Here is a 21137-nt window from a genome sequence, read left to right on the forward strand (position 1 = left end):
AGGCTGCCATGATCTACCTTGAAAAGAGTCCTCCCCTGCTTTGTTGTTGCTTTGCAATCTCACTGCAGAGCCAGATAACCAACCATGGCATCCTGGGAAAGCAAAACCCTACCTCCACCTGTGGAGAGGAGCCCCCATCCCACACAGCTGTGGGCACTCTCAATCAGCCCAGGCCAGCAGAGAGCAGGTGAACACAGCACTAAAAGAGCTGTAGTATGGTGTCAAGGGCAGAGTGGTTTCACCTGCGTGATTTCTACACGTTAATTGAAACACTGTGCCCTTAAATGAGTCTGCCTGGCAGGGGTGCCAGTTGAGCTTAAAAAAAGTGGAAAAGACAGAACCTGCTTTTGCATTCCTCCCAGTTAATTGGATTTCACTGGGTGGGGAGGAAGGGAACTCTCATTGCTGGTTTGGTTACTTTCTGTGTAATGCTGTAATTCAGCTTCTCCCTGACACTACAGAACCCAGCCATCCCTTGCTCAAGAGCAAACTCCCATTCCTGCAGTCCAGACGGTTTCTGTGGCTCCACAGCAGACTGTCTGAGATTTCTGTCTAGGGCACAGAAACATAATTATACTAATTATGAGAGAGAAAAGATAATAGTTACAGAAGTTCTTTTCCCTAATCAGCTTTAGGTCAAAGCTTTACCTACAGCTAACAAGGAAATAATCTATTAATGAGCCCACATCAGGAACCAGCATAGTCACAGCAGTGCAAACACAGAAAGCCATAATTTGCAACAAATGGGTTAGAGCTACATTTAAAAACATGGCCGAGTCCTGGGTTTATTTAACTAAAGACATTGTTATCTTGAAACCACAGTTGCCTTGGTGCCTGGTCTTATCTTAGAAAGCAAGCTAAGACCATTGCAATGAATGCAATATTGTGAAATTTCAGAGTTCAGGGCTACCTGAGTAAATGCTGACAGTCCAGAACAACCTTTGAAAATGCCAATACATTATACCAGCCATTTGGAAAGGTGCTTTTGTGTTATTTCTCCTGATAAGCATGCTGCTCATTCAAGAGAAAGATGCCATCTATTCTTCAGTTATAGTAATGGGTAGATCATCATGACTGTGGGTGCTAGACTACTGCCAGCAGCTTAGAGCTTCGTAGACAAACTGTTTTTCTCTTGTACAAATATTACCTATTTTATACATAAGTGAGACACTGAGAACTTGTTCTCAGTGCACAGAAATATCAGTGCAGGCTTGGTATATGCTACAGCAGAATTTGTTGTAACTGCTGGTAGTTGACCCCACCAGCAGCAGAGCTGCAATGAGATGCAAGAAACTGATTTTCAGCACTGTGCCATCTATGCTTCTAAGAGCAAAGCGGTGCAGGCACTATAAGCTGTCCTCGCTGTGCCTTCGCTGTTGCTGTGACTGACAAGCTTTATCAGGGTGGAAGACTGGAAGGAAGTGTGCTTTTTGTTTTGCCTTTTTTCAGGAAAGGAACCATCACACAGATGCAAATCATGACTGACAGGTGCTCTGACAGCAGCCTGCAGGGCAGCGGGGGCAAAGGTCTGGCTTTGTGTCAGCTCCTCTAGCTCTGTTTCAACTGTCATAATTGCATGGTTATTGGAGGGGGTTAATGTACATTTAATATGCAGACTGCTGGGAGGAGGGTTTAGGAAGAATGTAGCACCAAATGCTACTTTTCTCTGTACAAGCTCTTACTTCAAGAGTATTGTGGTTTTAATGCCCCCTAAGGAACAAACTACTAATCTGTTTGTGGACCTAGGCGTTTGGCACAGCAGTGCTGCACAAAAAGCACTTAACTATTTTAGATTATGTAGCAGAAGCAGTAGTTGTGATTTCTACAAGTAGGTTCTCCGTGTGCAGGAAAGGGCTTGGTGCTTCAGAACATGATCCACACAAAACAGCTCATTTCAAGATCAGCTGGTTCAATCAGCACCAGGGAGCACTAGGGAGAGAGAAGCATCTTAAACCCACTTCTTCCAGGGGCTCAGGCTCTCCATGCAGGGCAATGGGAGACCTTTCTGTTCATTTGCAGATCAGCACACTGAGCTCTCCCCTCCCTACCTCTTTGCACTGGTGAGGTATGGCAACATCTTTACTACATGGTGTGGCCAGAGGAAGCAGCAGTTTCCTTGCTCTTCCTTAGCAGTTAGAGCACTCATTCAGGATGTGGGAATTGAATGTACTTCCCTGTCTACTTGCTGGAACTCAGATCCATCTGTTAAGTTTCGCAAGGGCTGAATTTCCTCAGAAATTGGAGAACTAAACACTAACCCCTGAGCTATCACGTAAAAAGACTACTCTGAAAGCTGCCTGCATTTATGGCTCAAGCAAGGCAGACATGCCACACCACTTAGCCCTGAAGAAAAGGGAGGTGTTTCAGGGAACAGCAATAGCAGGACTGTCCATGTCTGAATATTTACATGTGAATAACTAGGATCAAACCGTTTCCAAGTTTAGATGACCATGAGCTGGCTGTTATGGGAGATAACTAGTTCTTCCTGCAGACCAGCACCTGTGGAACCAATACTACACATCAGAGGCATCAGAGAAGATGGCATCTCTTGTCCACAGTAATCTTGTCCACTGGAACAGAATCCAAGAACAATGCTTCCTGACAACTGAGAAATAAATAAATCAAAGGACTATCTGCCCCTTCAGGAAATTAAACAAATAACATGCAAGGCCATGCTTGTTGTTCTGTTACTTATTACAATTTTCCAACAAAAACTGAGGCTGTAACTCTGCCTATTTTTATTTACCGATTTCCTCCCATGTTGTTATTTGCTGACATGTGGGACAGCACACACACAGACCTGCAATCCAGGACTGCAGCCTGAGAAACACCGAGGTCATGAAGGCTCTTCAGACACCACCACCCTTGCTTTAAAAAAAGATTGCATTTCCAAAGATAATGGGGAACAGACATCCAAAGCAAGGCAAGGCAAGGCAGTATTGTATTTAGTCTTGTATTAAGAAAAGTCTGACAACCTTAAGTCAAAGACAGAGGTCACAGGTGTTTTGTTCATGACCATAGTTGAGTTCAGAGACAAGTAAAGAAAGCATTCACAATAATGAAACTGTTGGATACAGCTGTGGGAAGGGTAGAACTAGCTTACACTCTAAACAGGCTCAACCAGCTCACACTGGTTTACATAAAACGCCTAATGCCAACACAGTGTGTCAAATCACTGAACCAACAGAGCACGAGATCAAATTGCTGTTGGATAATCAACAAGTCCTCTGAGACAGTCTGTGCTTTATCTTCAAAGAACTGGCATTCACCCACTGATTCTTTAAGGTGTCTCATGCTCTTACACCCTAATTTTCTTTATAAAAACTTAAAATGTCAGAATGAAGGTAAAGGGCAGGGACAAGCATGATGTGGAAAACACCTAATCTTCTCTGTTACAATGCACCCTTTTTGCCCTTGGCTATCATGGTACTCTCAATGTATATAGGATGATGCAAAGCACTGTTCTCCCTCCAAGTCACTCCTCATGACTCCACTATCTTCACTTCTCCTCACATTATCTTCTAGGCTCCCATCCCATGCAGTCAGACAGCTGAAATGGCCTTGTCTGGTGTACAAGTGAGACAGAAACTATTGTTATTGCTACATAACCACCCAATTTAAGCACAGCTGCAGTGCATTCAGTTTCTGGTGTGGCTGGGTCTGGCAACTCTGCCTCAGTATGACCTTGGGTTTTCATTTCTGTAATGCAGCAACAATTCAGTCATAGTACCAATCTCAAATATGATTCTAGAAATGACACAGCAAAGGTCCATTTTTATTTGTCCAAGCAATTACAAATCACTGCTGCCTTCTTCTCAGCTTTTTGGGTAGTTTGCATATTCCTGAGCTTTTGAGGCTTTTCAGGGAAAGGGTTCTGTTTCGAAAGAAGGGGAAAGAGAAAGGAAATTAACTGCTAACCTTTAAAATCTGTTGAACATGAAAGTTGTGTGTTCTTTTTCAAGTAATGCATGTTATTTCCTGTCTTTTTATTTGTGATTGCAATTATTCTTGTGTTGATAATAGAGGAGTCAGAAGGCACTCTGCTTGCTTTTAACTATGTTGACCATGCAAAGCAGATTTTAATCTAAACAATAAGCAGATTCAAGCCAGAAATAAACATGTTGGTCTCCAAGTAAAGGAAGCCTATGAGATATTCTCAGAGTAAGGTTTTCAGGGCTGGGTCCACTGATATTTGTCAAGTTAAATAAATTGGTAATACCTCTCCTCTTGACAATGGCAACACAAACCACACCAATTCCAATCACAGTTTCCACATCTTAACATTTATACAGGCCACCAATTTTGGGGGCTTTTTGGTGGTTTGGGGTTTTAAGTGATTACACAGCATACATGTAGTTAAACAGAGGATACAGAATATAAGGTACCCCCCCTTGATATTGGTGCATTTCCCCTGACCCCGTAAAGAACAAATTACACTGCAGTTTCATGGGGTCTGGAAAAAGCCATTAGTGAGAATTTGATCTGCATAACTCAAGTATCACCACCGCAATGTAAATGTTATTTATTATCACAAAAACCCCAACAGAACTGAAGTGGTGTTATTAGGTGGTCACTTGCATTGCAATGGGGAGAAAGGTCAAAAGCATATAGCATTTTTAAAAAGGAAGAATATCCTCAAAATAGGTCACTTCCAAACACCTTATTCATTCCTAACAGCACTTTGCTACAGCTCCCATGATTTATGAATCCCAAGGATACACTTAAACATCTGCAATTTCATCATTTTATTTTTTTATACCTTTAGCTTAAAACTTTGTCAAGCCATTGTGCAGTAACAAGTTGAGGAGCTGAGGATTACTACTGTAGGAGAAGCAATGAACCCAGCTGTTCCCCATGATCAAGAAAGGATTATTTCCTGTGACAGGTCATAGCAGAGGATTTTCTTGCTGTTGTTTAATACCTGCAACAGCTGAAAAAACAGCTGCTTAGCTTGAACATTTCAAAATTCCCCAATGAAAAGAATAACCTTTGTCTTCAGGGGGGGGTTTGTGTCTCTTGTGTTTGGTGGGTTTTTTCCAAGAAGGAAGAATACAACTGCAGACCTTACCTACTTGTTCAAGATCACTGAAATTCATATAATCTCATTCCTCTTTTACCAAAACATAGCAGTCTTTAATTAAAAATAGCAGAGAAGGCATGTCATAACAGCCTCATTAAATAACCAAGGCTCTTTTTATTCAGCATAAGGTACTGAATTCTTGGAGCATGTCTAGAATGGCAGAGAAACATTACGCAGCCACAAGTCAAGAGCCTCTCACTTTTCCTGCCCTTCCACAGAAGCAGCCATGGCCATCCCTGACACAGTAGGGCAGCATCCTGCCCTACTGCCAGCCCAGTCTCATCATCCCTTTAGGATACTCTTTGCCTTGTAGAAGACAGACTCGCCTTTAGCCAGCATCTGATTCCATATTCCAGTTTCCTCTTTCCTTGTAATTATGGAAAGTGAAGCTGATGTCTCAACAACTCCACAGCTTTCAGATTTACACTTTCTCCAGGAGTTGCTCCATCACCAAATCCAGCCACACATGCATTACCCATCCTTTTCTGATGTGTTCTGTGAAGCCAAAGGATTACAGCAACAGAAATAAATTAGCCACCTCCCTGTCTGCTTTTCCTCCTCCACCTGATTCTTATACTTACTGTTGGACTAAGTTTAGAGAATGCAAACAGTGGGTCTGGTCAGCAGTTTCGCTAAAATCAGGTAAGTAACCCCACTACCGGCTTGCTGCACTTTACTGGTAACAACTACTTTTAGAAGCAGCATTTTCTTATTGCATTGTAGTTTCAAACAGGCTGATAGCAGTAATTCATCTAGATCAGGACTTCCCAAACTGTGGTATGCATGATGTGCAAAGCTAGTCCAAAGAGATATGTGCTAAAACCAGAGCCATCCACAGTTGTTTCTCTGGAGGAAATGGGGACAGTCAATACTGCCCATGCAGCTCAACACTTCTTCCTGTGCCTGCCAGCAGTCCCAGACCTGCCACGACATCTCTTTGTATGAAAGAAGTCTATGCTGAAGATGGAAGTTAGCAACCTTGGAGCATTTATGCTTCTGCATAAGAATTCTTTGCACTGCTTTGCCCTCTAAGCCTGGGTTTTGACAGAATCAGGCTCCATGCACAAAGGTATTCATTTCACTATTTTCACATCCCAGCACAAAGCATGGCACCAGAAACTCTCCAGTGTCACATGACAGTGGGTCCCAGTATTCTCCTCCCCTTCATTCCCTGACTTGTCCTTCCAAAATAACCAACAAACTACATGGTGAGGATGTGAATCATGTGTAGCTGTGCTCAGCCATCTGACTGCCATGTGGCATGAACATAAATCTGAAGCTAATCTGAATGGAGTTGTCATTTTTCTCTCTTCCCTCACCTCCTGTAAGTCTCCTAGAGATTCAGATGACATTTTTCCACTCAGGGTATTAAAAAATTTGTTACAAACTCATCAAGAAAACAAACTTCAGGATATTAAACCAAGAGTCTTGCGTTGGGGTGGGGGAAGAAAAAGCAAGGACAGTAATTCCCATCTCCATGCACACCTCCATAGGAAGCAGCACACTTCCAGGAAAGCAGCTCTCCAAGATGACACACTGTACCACTTCCCCTTTCCCTTCCCCGTCCTGGAGCAGGCAGCAGGGGGAGAAGCTCTGTGGTTACTCTCTTGGCCCCTTCTGCCAGGCAAGCAAGAGTGAGGAAAGGGAAGCAAGAGGACTGCCAGAGAAGGCAGCAGCTTAGCTACCCCTGCTGCTGGCAGGCAGAAGTGCGGGGCACCGGGTTTGCCACCCCTGCCCCTCTGAGTGTGTCCTGGACAAGCTCAAGGGCTGCTCAGGGAAGCCATTTCTCACTGCCCAAGATCAAGCTCTGTAAGTAGGTGTTTAACCAAGAGTCACCCAAAGGTCACCCAATGACTCAGTCTGCAATAAAACTTGAAAGTCCCGATGCCATATATCTGCCACTTGACATAACCACTAAATCCCATAAAGGAATCAACATCTGTAATAGGTCTTCAGTTTCAGAAAGCACAACTGCACTTTTAAATTTGGAATCTGGAATGCAAGAGCGTTTTCCAACTACTTCAAGAGGAAAAAATAACTCAGACTTAAGCCCACTGTTTGTTCTGGATAACATTTTTGTTTTGAATTAATCTTTATGCACCTCCCACACATGTACATATTTTCTTACGGTTTGGGCTTCTTTTGATTTCCCTGCACCATGACCTATGCTTCCCAACCAAATTACACATGTGATCACCTTAATGAAAAAACCACTGTCTGTTCTGACATGTTATAAGGAATTGGACAAAGTCACAGAATAAAGGGTGAGGGGAAATACTAAACAAAATTTTGGAAAACCATGGTAAATGCATGACCAAATGTTTTCTGCAAATATGAAAGTACTTCTTCCATTCCTCCTGACATTTCCAACTACTCTTTTCCTTCTTGGGCCAGTGCCTGCATCGCACAGGATCTTTTCTCAAAACACTATAACTAGGGAAATAAGACAGCTTGAGAATTTAATACCTTTAAGAAGTGAATGAATCAACTGTTCCCCCTAAGCTCATCCTCCTCTCAGAAGCGGCTGGGGCCTAAAATAACTGGGGAAGTTGAGGCTACCACCTGTACAGCCCCTTTCTAAGCATCACCAGAGTCTGACCGTGTTCTCAGAATGAGAAACAAGCTGCTGTAGTCAAAGTGAGCATCACAGGGGTTTGTGAGTGATACAGAAAAACTGATGGGCACTGAGAAACAAATGAAGAGAGGTCTCTCTCATCTGCTCACAAGTATAAAATTAGAGCAGCAACACAACAGGTAGGAAAAAGATCCCTCAAAAAAATCCACTAATTTCTTTCATCTCCACAGTCATCTTGGAACCCTGATCTCTCATTTTTATATACCCCACAACCACAGTGCTGTCACCTCCTCTCACCTCAAGCACCCAGACAACTCCAGTTCCAAAACTCGTCTTACAAATCTCTGCTCTCCAAAAATGAGTGCACAAAGCCCCACCTCACCTGAACACTCACCATCCCCAGCCTCAGAAACATCAGCTCAGCAAGGAGAAAACTGTCTACAGCTCTACTGGTGCCTAATTCCTCATGGCAAATCAATTTTTCCTCTATGTGAGTTCCTCAGCTTTTCATTCTCCACTGTACACCCCTTCTGCCGCCTTCCTGTCTCAATAAAAAGGCAGAACTTCTCTGAGGGCTGCCACATTGCATACAAAATACAGAGTGCCAAAGGTCCATCTTCTGCAGAAATCACAGCTGGATCATACTATGATGCTAAGTCCCTGTCAGCTGTCTCCAAGATCACCTGGAATGAGCCTACCTAGAATTAACAACTTTGGATGCGAGAGGGGAGGCAGGGGAAAAGAAAGGAGGGGGAGAAAATGGCCTAGTATTTGGCAAAGAACAAGCCATAAAAGTGTTGTTGCACTTCTCCTTTCTGTGCTCCTCAGATGGTTCTCTTTTTCAGATGGAAAGGGGAACTGCAAAAAGAAAGACTTCTCATCCTCTTTCCAAACTGGCATGATGAACATCCAGGGTTTGAGGTTGTTCTTACGGGTTTGGTTGGGGGATTTTTTGAAGGCTGAATGTTTATTCAAATTCTGAGCTTCATGGTCACATCATCCTACCATTAGCTGTGACTCTGCTAGGCAACAACTTGCTCTTCACTGTTTAAAGCAAAGCACAGAGGTTTTATTCCTGCATTGTAGTCCCAATGCTGACACCATCTATGAACAGACCATTTCCCCTGGCTGCGGCAGAGCAGAAGAGATGTCCATCTCTTCGCACGCCATGCCTTGCTCAGAGTTACCACTTCCTCAAATCTGCTGACTTGATTAGTAGTCTGGTTATCCTTTGTCTCTATCAAAATGCCCTTGGTTCAGTTATACAGTCAAAACTGTAAAACTTTGCAAGCCTGATCTGAGAGGTGGAAAACTCATGGGGCATTTGCACATACGGTATTTTGAGCACAATCTACTCAACTGCCTCAGTCTTACCTGTAAAATCTCTCTTCCAGAGCTACTGCTTAATTTAACATAGCTAAATTGTGCATTGTTAAAACAAAGCATGTAACATTTTCTTATCCCCTAACATCATGGAGGAGCTACAGAATAAAATCCTCGTTATGCTTACGTTCCTATCCCTCCCTCTCAAGGGTTTCAGATCCAAGCAGAATGCCTCTTGAACACTCTACTCTGCTGCACTAGGACTTAAGACAGTAATTAGAGCACAGCTTCCAATGAGGGCAGATCTGCCTCAGCCTGTTCAGAAAATTAGAGGGGAAAAAAGCAAGAGATCACTCAATTGATTATCACAGCTGGGTTTTGCTGATAACACTGTAATCCAATTAATAAATCTGCAGTTGAGTTTAACTTGGCTCCATGTCCTTTAATGTAAATATTCTGCTGCTGGCATTAAACACATTAACATTTGAGCATATGGTAGAAACACTACACTTTTACTGAAACAAACATCATCAGCTTGAATAAAAAGTCAAATACACAGACTCCTACACCAGAATGTCTTATTAATGGAAAACTACTAACAAATATAGTTAATTACTGGGACTCTATGAATAGATCAACTGCAGTCCCATCACACAAATATTTTCAGTCACTCTGCTAAAGGACTTGTCCTTTGTTGACACTTTCATCAAGCGTGACAAGATTGAAAGTAAAAAGAAAGATGAGATCTCAGCAGGTCTGCATTAAATGCAGAAATTTCTTGATGCAATAAAAGATTTTAACCTCCTCCACCTGGTGTGAAGTCACAGTTCTCTGCCAATGCTGTAGAAGTGTTTTACTGTAACACACCATAGGTCAATAATCTCTAAATGCCATCTCAGTGTATTTGTGAAAACGCTTTCAAGTGATTATTAGCTTGATAACCCTTTACAGTTTGGTTGCACATTAGAGAAACACATGGTAGTTGGTGTCGTTCAAGGAAGCTCTAGGATTCAGCTGGCAAAAGGACACAATAGACAGGTTTCAGTCCAAGGAAAAGTACTTCCTTAAGGCAAGTCGTACTTCATTTACTTTTATCTTCTTTGTGAACACAAGGCTTTATTTTCTGGGCCTCAGCAACATGTGGTACACAGGCCAGCAAGACACTGAGATACAACAGTGTGAATATAAGGTCCCAACATCCTATATCTTTACTATTTAGGGTATGCTAAATTTATCACCTAAACTTCAGTCCTGCTTACATGACTGTTTCTTGTTACAAGCAGCCACTATCACCCAATACCATATATAAATGCTAAACAGTAACACCATGATACTGCAGTATAGAGGTTGAGGGGTCAGGATAAGTCTCTGCAGAGTTCACTTCCTTCACCTATACACCTGCCTCTGACTATCCCCTAACATTCACTGCTCCACAAGTTCTCTCAAAAGCAGAACAGGAATAGCATTAACTCCTTCTAACAGTTCTTTTACATATATATACATTCATATATATACACACACTCTTAAGAATGTTAGCTCTTTGAAGTGCTACGTATATTTCGACATACCTACTAAAATGCTCTTTAATCATGATTACAAATTCTAATAGATGCAGAAATGGTTATAGCTGCAAAATGATGGTTTTTTTCATTCACTTTCTGGTAAAGAGCATCTTTAAAATCAGAAAAAAATAGCTTCCTAGTTGTTATGCAGAATAAGCATTCCATTTTTGTGGATACTCTTTCATTTGATGGGTCAGAAGATTTCAATACAACATTGTTTCAAAATGAAGAATTTTAAAATAGGCATTTTTTTAAATAAGAAAATTTACAATTTGAACATTCAGAAAACAAAACCCAATTATTACAGAAGAGAACTGGAAATGAGTCAGCTACCTCTATTCACTATGCAACTAATCAACATAAAGAAACCATTCTGCTAAACTTATTTTAATAATCCTATATTTAGAAAGGGATTAGGCTTTTAAGTTAAAAGGAATAAAGTCTGCAAGTTTTAGGAGCTAGTACACATATGTTCATTAACAGCTGTAGTTTGCCTTGTCCCTTCCTGGTAAAGGGCACTTCTCCATACCCCTTTTTTCCTCTTTTCTCTTAAAAAATCCCAACTTTTGTTTTTACATGAGATCACCAGATCACACACTCAGTGAAAAATGATCACACGCTGTGCAACTTGCATACGTTACACTTTCAGGCAGCCCATAAGCACAATGGTATGATTCAGATTAGCTATACTACGTATCTAACAAAGAGCTGGCACGTCACAGAAACGTTATTGTGAAATCTTCAAGAACTGTGTCACTTCTTCCAAGAAGCATGAGTTGAAGACACATGTTGGGCTTATTTGCATTTCAGTTGGAGGTCCCACAAACCATTCCAGCTCAAGATAGAGAACTAAATGAATCAGAGAGCTACTTTTACAAAGCAGATTATCATAAATGGGAGCAACACCATTACATGACTGGTAGGTAACAAAGATGTTCTGATGAAACTTAGGTTCACAGAAACATGATCTCAAATCTCTTGTATTAGAATAAGGCAATACCATTTCCTTTCGCACACTTGTGTCCTCTTGCTCTCCCAATTAGTTTCACAACAAGCTACAATTTTCTTACTTACATATGCACTTCACAATGACACTTGCTCAGCTGCCCTGCTCTTACCCTGACTCTTCTCCTGCAGTATTTCCCTTCCACACACACATAGCTATAGAACTTTGACAGGATTCCAAAACTCCTCATCTGAACACTCAGAAGCTTTGTGCTGCCTCGAAAGACCTGTGTTAGTAATGAAGCTTCCCTGATGTATAAAGTTTCTGATCAACTAATGCTCACAACATTACTGTAACATACACATACTGTCCCTATTTATAGATACAAAAGAGGCAAGAGAGAAGTTTACATGGTTTGTCCAAGTCAGAAAACTGCCCAAGTAAAGGCCTATGAATACCTGATGCCCAAATCATCACATACAAGAAATAAATAATCTAGTTAAAGCAAAGCAATAATGAGACAAAAGTGTATTTCAGTGAACAGCTGCCAGGGGAATTCTGTCCTCACCTGACTGTGCCTTCCCTCTCATCCCAGCTCTCCAGGGACAGCAGGCTGCCAAATACTGCTCAGCTAGACGTGATTTTTTAGCACACAGTAGGCTTTCTAAATAGCAAGAACTAGCAGGATATTTTCACTTTGACTCTTAAACCAGCTTTGTTCCCAGACCTTCTATGATTTAGAGTTAAGATGCTCAGAACTCCCAGGTCACCATGAGTTATGCTTTGAAATTGGCTTTTCTGCACTCCAGAAACACCACACAAAGACCATTAGGGGACCTAAAGACCTGCTTAAGAATTGAGTCTAGTCTCCTGCAGAACCCACAAGGACGAAGATGCCAATTTAAACCTTGAACTTTCACCACCACTGATGCTCTTTTCACTTGTAAGACAATTACACCATCAGACAACCCTCAGTCTGACTAGCAAGCCTGCATCTTCAGTCAAATCCTTCATAAAGCACATCAGTATAGCTAACTTTCTTACTGTAAACATAGCTGAATGTATCCTACATTTTCCTAGACACTGAAAGCAGCTCCCTTCTCAGTGCTGGGAAAGTGTCAGGTCTCTGGAAGAAATCAGACCACTCACAGAAGAAACTTTTCTATCCATTTTACAGGTAGCATAGAGTACACGGCTCAAGCCTGGAAGGTACACTATGAGAAAGTAGAATTTAAAGTTAATTCTTTGTATTCCAACCTAGGGATTTTGACACCAGGTAGATGTTTACTCTTCAGCATATTTACAATGTTAAATACAAAATGTTTAAGGAACACTCCAAACACGTAACTGTAATAGCAGCAGTCAGATATACAGAGTAGACAAACCAGTTTCATAACATTCCAATATCACTGTCTGATATATCCAGCAATAAACAAGCATAAAGCTAGAAACAGCTATAAAATGCAGCCTTTTCAATGACTACACTTAAGCCCCTTCAGCCCAAGACAGTTGCTTACAATTTCAACTGCTGTGTGGTAGGTAAATGTTCTTCCTTGGCAAATGCATCTCTCTGACCTCTCTGGACACATGAAATCAGCATTGTTAAATATTGCTGAAATATTTAGGCAACTTTGTTTTAAAGTATTTCAGACACTCCTATTTCATATTCTATTCATTACTTTTATTGGACAGGACCACCTAGATGTCTTTCATTCTTTTCTCTTCCAGCTAACTTTTCACTTTTTTGTTCTCTAAATCCCAGATCTCTTATCCTCAAGGGGCAGAAAGTACCCAGGTTACTAAACCTGGCTAAGAAATCACCTCCACAGCAAGGGCAGAAAATATTGTGCACCCTACTGACCTGACATCAGTTTTGCTTTTTAACTTGACTAAAATTGAACTACAACACATTAAAAAGATTCAATCCCACTAAAAGCAAAGAGAAGCATGATGAAATAATGTTTTGATCAGTTTAAAACTGCTTCATGCCATAGTTCTCAAGTGTTAATAGAAGTGGCAACCACAGGAAAGTTATCGTAAGGCACTCTCCTTGCATGACATCTATGAACAATTCTCTCAAATACACTTCACAATTACTTTATATTCTTTTGGGGTTTTTCAGAAGATGTCTGTTATTACCAACAGCATGAAAATAACATCCTAACAGTGACAACAACATACTATTTTCACAGTCCTTTTATTTCCACCCTTGAAAGAATAATTATTTCCACATAAGTAAAACTCAAATCCCAACTGGAGGACTGAAGTGCAGACTCCTTGTCAATAAAAAGTACTATTTTGAGCAGCAGCTAATGATTTATGCATGTAAAAATAGCCTTTACCATCACAATAGAGGGAGGAGGAAGAGGGAAGTAACCTCTCCTTTCACTCCAAAACAGACAGAGGAAACAGAGATGCAAAGTTACCCCTGAAAGAAATGTGTATTACATATTCAACACAGCAAATACAGTTAAGATGGAATTCTTTCCTTTGCAGGGAAATAAAAATATTTCTTTTCAAAACATCTTCCCAGGAAATATTAGTATCAGATATAAAAAAGTTCTTTTCAGAAAACTATTGAGAAGTGGACACTGCTACACTAAGCTTCCCACTAAAATGAAACCAATTTTAAAACCAATATAGGCATATAATACAAACAGAAGTGCTAGCCTGTGAATAAAAATGCCAGAATAAAATAAAAAGTGTTTATTGCACAGACTTGTTTTTCCTGAGGAGATCTGAAAAATATATTCTACTCTCTCTGTCCCGTCCCCCTAATCCTCTTATTTGCAGACATTCTCTCCACAGATACTTTATTACACTTCATTTCTGAAATCCACGTCAGTTGCCTTCAGTATATTTTAGCAGCAAGGCTACACATAGCAGTACATCTTTTTATTCCACTTGGGAGAAGTCTTTAGAAAATGTACATAAACACACGTTGAAAGTAGCTCTTGCCTGTTAAAGACAAGAGTCATCTGTTTATATACTCCATGAGGTGAGAAATATTTCCACATTTTTTAATTTAAGATAGTAGTAGGCATTTCCAATCACTTCAATTTTCAGCTTTCCCAAGTACTATTTGTTATTTTCTTGCACAAAGAACCATCTGATCTGACCTATTCATGATACTTCAGCGTGGGTACATTTGCAGTCAATACTTTTTCAAATGCATACAGCTTTTCATTCTATGCCCCCACAAAAGAAAAAATAGGAGAGCAGTGACCACTGTATAGGGAAGATAATTTGATTTTACATAGTGCCCTTCATTGCGCAGCTGTCCCTAAGCACTCTACAAAACAGTAAGCCCCCTAGATGTACCACCATAGGGGTAAACACAGCAGCTGTTCTGCACTCCATGAGAGCTCAGCTCTAACCAAAGTAATTTCTTAGAGAGGCTTCACATGAACCCAAGATACCAGGGAAACATTTAGCCATTGTATCTGTAGGCATAATGCTGCATGTACTCAGATTTCTGAAGCATGGGAAATCAGTACTGTAAATGTATGTTGGATGTAATGTATCTCTTGACTAAAAATATAAGCAGTTCTTGACATCTAAGATTTATGTTGCATTTTTCATACCACACCTAAACTCTGTGTATAAAAGAATGCAAAACTCTATGCAGAGGGGAGTATTCCATCTACACCCAAGTGCTGAGGCCCAGAGAGCTCTGAAGTGACTGGTGCTTCTACACTAGATAGTACACTAGAAGAAAGTCTCTAAGCCAGTAAAATCATTGCCTAAAAATCAAAGAAACATTCTCGAAGGCAAAAGCTTTCTTACTAACAACTTACTTTTTGTAAGGAAAAGTTAGTCCTCTATTGTAAGCCACAGCCTACCTTTTTCAGTTCTTTATTCTCCATTTCCATCATGTGCAAGCAATATTAACCTTTTGTTTCAGTCACATACAAAGCAGATGATGCTCACCTCTGGTCTCAGTAACAAGCTGAGATAAAGCTGTCTGTCTATATTACCATTTCCTCTCTTTTTACTTAACAGCTGGCTTTTTTTGGTTTTGATTTTTATGAGCACCCCGAGTACAGCCAGGCCAGATACAGAAAAAAATGGCAGATTATTTTTACTATGAAAGTTCAGTTCTATACACTTTATTAATCTTGTCTCACTGAATGAGGACCTGTCAAAAATCTACATGCATACACAATTCTAAAAATGGAAGCTTTCCATAAGGACAGTCTTTCCTGTGTGACAAAATACACAAGTTAACAAAACAGGATGTAGTACAGAAAGCACACGTGCATCCTTAGTTCAATCGTTATGGCATCAGCCCTTCCTAGTTGAATTAGTCTTTGGGGTGAAGTTGTACTTGTTTTCCTAAAGCAAATATGCTCTGCTCCTAACTCTATGAAGCATGCAGAGACAACTGGGCACAAAAGTGAATACAATTCAGGAAATGACACACAGTTGTATATAAAAGAACATGGTAAACTGCTAAGCCTATTACATAAAGATTATTGTCTACTTGAAATGGATTACAGTCAGGGTAGCCAAACAAGTTCTAAAATATAAGTTAATAGGCTTCTATGCACCTGAGGAATAGATCAATAAAAAAAATCTAAAGAAGAAGCTAAAGACCATCTCACTTGATACTACACTTCCTAAGTGGATAAAAGTAATTCTGGAGTTCTGAGATTCAGAAACGAACAAGCAAGTAAGCCCTCCTCTTCCCTCTGCTCCACTCTGCACAAAGACAGACACAGAAAGAAAACATTAATTTTATAATGTCAATATTTATTTACATGAGAGAAGGTTTACACACATTGGAAAGTTGTTTCAACAGGAACCCAACAGTCAGTGCTTTTGACAGTCTTCAAAAAAGGGACAACTTCAAGATTTGATGATGCAGCTTCAGAACACTTTGACAATCACTTGGGGAAAAAGTACCAGGAATCAACTATGAAAAAAAAACCCAAACACATCAAGAATGACATTAGTTCTATACAACTATCCATACCCAAACATTTGTAAAAGCAATATTCTGCCTTTTCAGCTACCTCCCCTCCCATAACAATACTTCCAGGTAAGCTCCATCCCCAGCCTGTGCAAAGCACGGCCTCAAAGTAGTATTTGTTCACTTTAACAGTTTGGCTGAACAATCCTGCAACAAGTTAGAACACTGATGTGACCATCCCTGGAAAACATCAAAGATCAGGCAGATCAGTTCCCTGTCAGAGGTCTGAGTTGTAATACTTCAGTAAATAAATGCTATTTATTGGCATGCCATATAAGGGCAAACGGAATGCAACTTGCTTTCCCATGACATGGATTACACAGATGTTACTTCGCAAACAATCTGGAACTTAACTCATGACTAAGCTTCTCTTAGTGTTCCTGTCACTCCCTCCATCTCAAAAAGTACATATATCTTCTCTAGTGTTCCTGCCAGTAGAAAAATGCCTTCTTTTAGAAGTAGTTAACAAAAATGAAAATGTAGGATACATTCTTCTTGAAGAAAAACACATGTTCCGTTAATATGAAAAACAGTCATAACAGTGAAAAGAGAATTCTGTCTTTAGAGCTTACACTTGAAAAGTATAGTTATGTCAATTTCAAGAAAAGGAGCTATTTATTTGATTAGCTAGCTACCGTGATGAATGACAAAAACTTATAGCAAAGCAACATTTCTCCTTGAAAAAAGGATAAATGTCATGAATTTGCCTTCCATGATCAGTGACAGAAAAATTTAGTCTTCTCATCTTTTTATATGGTCTATGCTTTTGCTCCTACTCAAAAATAATCTTCTTTCACTAACCATCTATGAATTTCTATTCATGTTCTATTTAACAGGGGACAGGCACTACAGTCTGACAGGATGTAACTTATCATTCTCATGTGCACAAAATACCTTTTTACAACGACAGTTTTTATGTCAACTTTTAAAGCAAATGATTAGAAAAACTGCATTGCATTTGGGGAAAAATACCTTCTGGGGAAACAGAATCTCCATTCACATGCACTGGTGCCTAAAGAAAGGAAAAAAAAAAAGAAAACCAATAGAAATAACATATCAGTATTCAGTTTCACAGAGAGCACCCAAACTCAAAGCTGTTTTACTGCTGAAGTCAAGAGATACTAAGAAAAACAAAACGTTTTGTTGCCCCTCTGGACAATATCCTACCTTACAGTTTCCCCTGCCAGCTACTGTACAAATTTCTTTGTTGCTCATAAATGACAAAACAAGCACACTAATTATGAGTGATAGATTAACACCTTACCTAAGGTAAAAGGGATTTTCCTACTGTATTGTCTTAGAGGAAACAGGATCTGCTGTTTGCATATGAAAGGGTAAAAATGCCTTTTGAAACTATACATGTTTCAGTATAAGGCATGCATGTGAATACACACCACACACACACATACACAATTTACTTACATATATGCATTTTTAAATCAATGTGGAATTATACTCTCTTACAATTACATTTTGACAGAGTAGGATTCAGTTCTGTGGAAAGTGACAAATTGTTTTAAAATGTACGTCTGACACTTCAAAGCTGGATATACCATTATTCAATTCCAGTATTACACAGTATGTCTTAAAGGAAATGCTGTAACTTAAAGGACAAAAATTAAAGCCAGCTTTAACATTGTCTGGAAGCAACCTGCCTCACGATGAGGCTGCTGGTTACTGCACAGCAACAATCCTCCACTGCCCTTCCGACAACACTTCCAACTGACATAACCAATGAAAAAGAAACAGAGATCATCTGGGCACAAGGAATTCTGCAACGCTCACCCACATGCACAAATCAAGTGCAAAAATCAGGTGGATGTTGGCCTTTGTTAGGAGACAAGCCCACACCAACTACGCTTACCCAGCAGATAAAACCCAGGAACAAATCACTTGGGTAACCCATGCAGAAAAGAAACAGCCTCCAAGCCAGGGTTTACAGCTGTCTGAAGCTTCAGGAGAACAGAACTGCACAGTGACCACATGAATGAAAACTTTGCAGTACCCTGCAGGCAGGCAGGCTGAGCCTCTGAAGCTGCACAGTCAGGCTTAGCACAGTGCAGCACTCACACTGAGCTGCATTGGGCTGAAATTCCCTTGCCAGCCTCCCTGTGTCCAAGCAGGCATGGGGCTCAATCCACTCAAGAGACGCTTGAAGCCTAGAAGGAAGGGGAAAACTCCTTTTTCCCCAATTTACCCAGGATAACTACCTGCACAGGGGGGTTATGTGACTGGTCTGAAAGGATGTTCCAGCATGACACTGTAACACAGGTTTTCCAGGCTTTATCACCAGAGCATACCCTCTCTTTTCAGCAAAACCAAAGCTTTATGGCATATGGCAGGGAGAACCAGTGGTCACTGCATTTAAGCAGATACCTGCCACTTCTGGGGTAATTGCCCCAAAAGTTTGACATAAGGACTCAGCACCTTCCAACCAGGACCTGATTAAAACCTCATCCCACTGAACCAGGAGTCTCTTCACTATGCAACCCTTAGATCTCGAACACTAGTTAAAAACCAAACAAATAAACTATATAAAAACAACCAAAACAAACTCCAGGTTAAAACCCCATCAATCTTTCATTTCACAATTGGCCATTGAAGAGAAAATTATGCCTCTGCTAGTCCCAAGTAGAAATGTCCTCACAGAAAACATGTAGGAAGAAAGGCAGTTAACTGACTTCCCTGCTTAGATCTGAATTATTTGATACACATTTGTAAATACACAGATTCAAATTTTGTTGGGCTTTTCTTTGAAATAGCAGGAAAAGCCAAGTATTTTCCCTTGTAAGAAATTGTTCTGCGTTTTATCAATAGAAATGCCATCTAGAAAAGCTTTCCTAGTTCACTTTCCAGTCTTTACAGTATTATAAGGAAAGAATTATGTGATAAATCTGAGAAACACTGCTCTACTAACTATATATAGAATGTCCTGGAGATTTTCCAACTTGCAAAGTCCTCAGCAGCTTCTTCACAGAGCAAGTGAGCAAGCAGTTCTTAGGATTAATGTTAAACAAAGGTTTGGCTGTCCTGGACAGTTTTACAGATGGCAACACTTAAAAGCCTGAAAAAAAACAGTACATCTTAACACTAAAACATTGAGCTACAAAGCTCTATTCCTCCTGGGTTTAGTTTTCAACATGTACTAACACTGGAGCCAAGAAAGAGATGAAACAGTTTTCAGATGGTATAGAACATCAGAAATTTTCCCCACCTAGTGTTAAAACTTGACTAGGTTTGTAGTTGCAGGGGGCTGATGTAATTCTGGCTGGTTCAGATAGTCAGTACATAGGTTATGTTCTATCTCTTCGGGACTGACTGGACATGGCAACTTGACCAACAGTTTGCCACCAATACAAATGACAGTACATATGCCCACCATCTAGAAATTAAATCAGGGGAGTGGAAATTCCTCAATACAGCCAAGCCATTCTAATCCCACACCTGTAAAATAATGGGAGGTCAAATAATAGAACAATAAATCCTACTGAAACCAACAGGACTTTCTTGGAAACTGAAATTCTGATTAGTGCACAATTTGGTAAGCATTTGGTAAGGATGTGTTTGGTTTCCATTTGGCTCTTATAGTTCCTTTGCTCACCATAAAAATTGTTTCGTAACAACACTGAGTGCTGCCTTTTGGATTTTGGTGGGGTTTTTACTGGTTTGGTTTGTTGGGGTTTTTTGAGAACTCAAGACACTATGGCAATTATCACCCACTTAAAAATTCCATAACTGGAGTCTGACCCAGGACACCAAATTGTGGGGAACCACCTCTCACTGCACAAGTAGCTCAGAAATTTTGCTGTAGCTGAAATATGTTTCTCGCTGCACTTGCACATGAAATCTCTACTTCAGCCTTCACTCTTCTGGTTTTATCCAGAAGTTAATAGATGGACATAAATTAGAAGAAAATGTATCTGTGTTTAGTTTAGAAACACAAAACACACAAACAAAACAAAACAAACTCCAAACAGACACAGGCAGCTTTCATTTAAAATTACCACAGCCATTAAAATTCTATGGCCAACACTCACGTACTTTCACTTCAGTTTGAAAGACGTGAATGCCTGACAACCAAAGTGAGCAGTGTAGTGTACTAAACAAAAAGCCACCTGCCTTAAATATAAGCATGGACGTTGACTTGCACATTTAGAGCCTGACTGTCCACCATTCATATTTCAAGAACATTTTACTTTTTTTAGTTATTGTACATTGGAAATTGCATGGAGTATGAACAGTATTTAGAAGAGTAATGCATATTTTCCCTGTCTGAAAAGTACCAAGAGACAGTACCCCACAAAGACAGTGTGTCAAAATACTTAGACTGAACTGAAACAGAATGAGAGAAATGAATACACAATGACAACTTCACAAAAAGAGTTATCACTTAAAAGAAAACTATGTGAGGCACAAAAAAGCCGGGAAGCAGTTATATTGTTATTGAAGTGTTCACAATAAAATAGACATTAATATCTGATTTAAGGTACCTATTTTATTAACTATTTTTACTAACCTTTCTCCCAAATTGCAGGAAAAAATCTGGTTTGTTATTAAGAGATAAAACAACAGATACTGCTGATTTAAACAGATAATTATTTACACTACATGCTTCGAGGTACGAACAGCAAATAACACAAAAGGAAATATTTCTTTGCAGTTTTGTCACCATTCAAATA

General features: G+C 40.0%; 1 protein-coding gene across 1 annotated transcript in view; it reads right to left on the bottom strand.

The window, feature by feature from the left end:
* Positions 1 to 16217: 16217 nt before the first annotated feature.
* The window catches only part of PPA2 (inorganic pyrophosphatase 2), a 38170-nt gene continuing 33250 nt past the window's right edge, over positions 16218 to 21137 (bottom strand). Inside the window, 2 exon segments of the mRNA XM_005148644.3 lie at positions 16218 to 16401; positions 17431 to 17470. Coding sequence (XP_005148701.3) covers positions 16373 to 16401; positions 17431 to 17470 — 69 coding nt within the window. The 3' untranslated portion in view covers positions 16218 to 16372.

Source organism: Melopsittacus undulatus, chromosome 7 (genome assembly GCF_012275295.1).
Source record: "Melopsittacus undulatus isolate bMelUnd1 chromosome 7, bMelUnd1.mat.Z, whole genome shotgun sequence".
NCBI classification, from domain to species: Eukaryota; Metazoa; Chordata; class Aves; order Psittaciformes; family Psittaculidae; genus Melopsittacus; species Melopsittacus undulatus.